The sequence below is a fragment of the Penaeus monodon genome, chromosome 14, assembly GCF_015228065.2.
Source record: "Penaeus monodon isolate SGIC_2016 chromosome 14, NSTDA_Pmon_1, whole genome shotgun sequence".
Lineage (NCBI taxonomy): Eukaryota > Metazoa > Arthropoda > Malacostraca > Decapoda > Penaeidae > Penaeus > Penaeus monodon.
In genome coordinates, this window is record NC_051399.1 from 19229397 (window position 1) to 19234396 (window position 5000).

The 5000-nt window shown below is 36.1% G+C and overlaps 1 protein-coding gene across 1 annotated transcript in view; it reads left to right on the forward strand.

Moving 5' to 3' along the window:
- LOC119580606 (guanine nucleotide-binding protein G(s) subunit alpha-like) overlaps positions 1-5000 on the forward strand; it is an 18728-nt gene that overhangs the window by 1255 nt on the left and 12473 nt on the right. Inside the window, exon 2 of the mRNA XM_037928716.1 lies at positions 2706-2778. Within this exon, the coding sequence (XP_037784644.1) occupies positions 2706-2778 (73 nt within the window). The remainder of the gene's footprint in view (positions 1-2705; positions 2779-5000) is intronic.

Here is a 5000-nt window from a genome sequence, read left to right on the forward strand (position 1 = left end):
CTTCCGAAAGATTTCCGAAAGGTCTAACCTCTTCGAGGTGCAGAGTAGTGACTCACCTGATCTTCATTACTGAATCCGTGCCGCGGAGGTCGCACTGCCTCTCGGGGCTGCAGCTTCCTTGAAGCAAACGAAGAGCATGAGCCTCACAAACCGGGCGGCGTGGTCGGCGGGGAGTTCCAGGCTCCATCTTGGGGAGCGCTGATTATGAGCAGTGAGAAATGACTCTAGACCTCTCGAGACTCTCCTGGCACACACTACGGGTGCGCATATGCTAACTGGCCGAGAGAAAGGTTCTCGTTACCTCCCTGTGGAGCCGCAGCATACCAACCTTCCATGATTGGTTCAGTTCCGCATCTGTCAGTAAATAATGCTAATGCTTTCAGATGTTACGGCTATCATGCCCTATAATCCTCTGCTAAAGTAAGGGGAATATAGGCTTACTATTTGTCATGACATGCGTAAGGCGTGTCGTTTCCCTTAGAGTCAGCATGTGTGACAGCATGTCCCTCCCTCTGAAGTATGTACGCGAAGTATGTGATACTTGAATATTCCCAGGAGGAGTGAGAGCTGCATCAAGCTCCTCTTTCTCTGCCTTTAAAGATCATGAATTAGAAGAATGGTAGCTTCCATTCGGAGGATAATAATTTTCATCCAGCTAGAGGCACCCAGTATGGCTCCGACGGACTCGTTCTGAACTATAAATCTGCGATGAGGTCAATCACACAAGCAAAGAACGCTCTTACAACCGTATAAACATCGCCTTTCGGAAAGCTTCGTCTGCCCATTAATATGACCGTGCGTCAAGGGCACTGAATCTCAGGGCTATGGCCTTACCCTCGGCTGGAAAGGTCTGGAGTTCTGCCCTGTAATATTCCTCTGGCATATCCAAACAACAATAGGGCCTCTCAGTAAGATGATAACAAGATATGATGATTTTGCACCATTCTGAGAGTAAGTGTCAAGACTGCTGATCATTAGCTCGTTGAAGAGGACAGGGCCTTGAGCTATTTCATTCTCAAGTGGCTAGCACTCTGAAGGTGACCCAGAAACCTCACTCTGGCAATCCTGTTCCCAAAATAATCCCGTCTCCAGCTTACTTCTGACCCTCTTGTCAAGGCCTCCGGAACGGCTAGGGTGTCTGCCGCTTCAAAGGCGTTCTCAGAATCCTGGGGACTGCTGATTGTCTTATGGAAGATAGCTACCTACCTACACAGACACACATGCGCGCACACACACACACACACACACACACACACACACACACACACACACACACACACACACACACGTGAACACACACTAACACACACACACACACACACACACACACACACACACACACACACACACACACACACACACACAACACACACACACACACGTGCGCGCGCGTGCATTTTGTGTGTGTGTGGGTGTGAACTCCATGCATACTTGCAGACATGTGTGCATTTATGGATATGTATGTATGTGCAACCAACTACTCCCCTGGGGAAGGATCATTGCTCAGCCGCCCCAGTAAAAGGACCCAGTCAACTACATGATGTCACATGGCGCCAAGTAGCCCGTCAAACACTGCACCGGTGGTGGCACAAATATGCTGTGTATGCATAGATGCCAACGATGTTTCTCATCGATACGTATTCTCACTTACGCAGGAAAGACTAAACGCTTTCTAACACCGCATGCGAATGAAGAGGTGATGGCAGGGGGCTATTTGTTATAGATAACACGTTTATCGCTTCATTTCATGGAAACTGATATATAACTTATGATAATAATGCCAGCATACCTGAAGGTACCATAACTAGGTCGGCAACGACGCAAGGGAAACCTGGAAGTTCAGTGATCACTTCAACAAACACCTTAATGACTCGGTGGCTCCTGATCGCTTGTATCAACACTCCGTCTGCCGTGCCACTCCACCCACTCAGCTCTCCCTCCGCCTCTTCCTCGGTCCTTTCCTTCGGTTCACGCGGGCGGGGGAAATAAATTTATTTTTATTCATATAATAATTACTCTTGTATGCATGGAACATTGTACTTATGCTTCATCAGTGATAGAATAAGACTTGGAGACTGATTATGACGCATTTGACTTTTCTCTCAAACCTGATACGAAGGTACGATACCTTATCATCGTCCGCTTTGAGGTATTTCAAAGTGCAGAAATGTTATGTTGTAGATTTAGAGACACATATACTTTTAATAAGAGCAATGTTTTACGCCGAATATGTATATACCGAGAATTGTACCAATTCCCTTGCTATGTAGGAAGTGACTTAGTTGTATGTATGACAAGTGAAATGATTTGTAAGGTTTCTTTGTAATATACAGAGGTGCGTCATGTACCAGGAGTCTAGACTGTAAAACTTCTTTAAATGTCTTAGGGTATCCCACATAGTGATAATACTTTCTATTGAAATGTAAAATATGGCCCTAGGGACTTGTCGTGCCCAAATGCCAGTGGATACATGTTTCTCACTGATATTATGTAAGGACTGCCTATAGAGATGTCTGGATGCCAGGGACTGTGAATTAATGGGGCCTGGTAGATAAAATGGTGTGTCCTTGCTTCGCTTCGCTTTTAGTGCAGTAGGAATATCAAATGTATGCGATCAATTTTAAGGCAGCAGTCGTTGTAGTGACCTGCAAGGAATGTAGAAGAGGGAAGTAGTAAGAGCTCATTCCTTCAATGTCCTCCGACAGGGGCGGGGGAATCGGGCAAAACCACCATCATTAAGCAGATGAAGATTCTGCACATCAGCGGGTTTACTCCAGAGTAAGTTATCTCAAGTTTTTATTAGTAGTTATTTAGAATAAGGAAAATGTAGGGAAGAATCATCTATTGGATCACCAATGTATTTAGAAACGACCAATGGTTGATATATACAGTAAGTACTAGAAACATCGTTGCATAAACATTAATTATAGGAGATAAATATTTAGTGCAAATATTCCAGCAGAATAATTAACCCTGGTATTTTAGGCCACTGCGAAATAATCCTTTTCATTTCTTAACCTTTATTCAGAACTCGTTAATGAGGCTCCAGTAGATGGATGTAATAATTTTCGAAATATATTTTTTTTCAATTTAAAATTCGTGATAATAACAATAATGATTGATAAATATGTATCATTATCAATATAATTGTTATTACTGTCGACAACATTTGTATTATTACTTCTATTTTTTTATAATTAATTTTGCTGTTACTGCTTTGTTGCTATACTCATTATCATTAGGCCTATTATTGTACTTTTGTCATTGTTATTGTTATCAGTGTTATTATTACTATTTTTATTATCACCTCATCATCATCATCATCATCATCATCATCATTGGTATCTCATCATCGTCATCTCATTTTATTAATATTGATCATCATCATAATTTTTCATTATATTATCATTATTATCATTATTATTATCATCATTTTAATTATCACCATTTATTCAACTATTATCATCATTACCATTATTATCGTCATCATCATCATCGTCGCGTCGTCGTCATCATCATTCATCACCATCATCATCCCTTATCATTATCACATCATCATAATCATCATCTCATCATCATCATTCATCGTCATCATCATCGTCATTAACATCATCGTCATCATCATCATCATCATCATCATCATCACCATCGTCATCATCATTATCATCATCATCGTCATCATCATCGTCATTATCATATCATCGTCATTATCATCACATCATCATCATCATCATCATCATCGTCATCGTCATCGTCATCATCATCATCATCATCATCGCCATCGTCATCATCGTCATCATTTAGAAGTAAATAAAAGCAGGTCGTGAATAACCGTTGTAACAAATAGAATAAAAAATAATTACCATTATCAATATTATTACCATAATCAATATCAAAATATTATCATTATCCTTATCATTATTAGTACTATAATTGTTGCTATTATTAATCGTTATTATTATTACCATTATTATCATTAGCATCATCATTATTATTGTCATTATTATTATTATTATTATTATTATTATTATTGTCATTATTATTATTGTTATTGTTATTATTATTATTATTATTATTGTTTTATTATTATCATTATTATTATTATTATTATTATTATTATTATTATTATTGTTCTTATTATTGTTATCATTATTATTATCATTATTATCATTATTACTGTTATTGTTATTGTTATTGTCATTATTACTATTAGTATTACTATTATTGTTATCATTATCATTATTATTATTGTTATTATTATTATTATTATTATTATTATTGTTGTTGTTTTTATTATTATTATTATTTATTTATTATTATTTATTATTATTATTATTATTATTATTATTATTATTTTATTATTATTATTTATTATATTTATCTTTATTATTTATTTTAATATTATTATTATTTTATTATATATTATTATTTATTATTATTCTTATTATTATTATTCATTATTATTATTTTATATTATTATTATTATATTATTATTTATTATTATTATTGTTATTATTTTATTATTATTATATTATTTTTATTTTATTATTATTATTTATTATTATCTATAATTAATTTATTATTACCATTATTGTTATTATTACCATCATCATTATCATCATCTTTATAATCATCATCATTATGATTATCCTCCTCCTCCTCCTCCTCAACATCATCATCATCATCATTTTTCTCCTCATCCTCATTCTCATCATCATCATCACCATTATCATCATCATCATCATCATATCATCATCATCACAGCAGCAGCAGCAGCATTTTTTTTCCTCCTTTCATCATCGTCATCCTCATCATCATCCTTATCATCATGATCATGATCATGATCATCATGATCATCATCATGATCATGATCATCATCATGATCATCATCATTATCATCATCATCATCAACATCATCATCATCATTATCCTCCTCCTCCTCCTCCTCTTTTTCATAATCATTATTTCGATCAATACTGTCGATATTATTGTCGTCATTG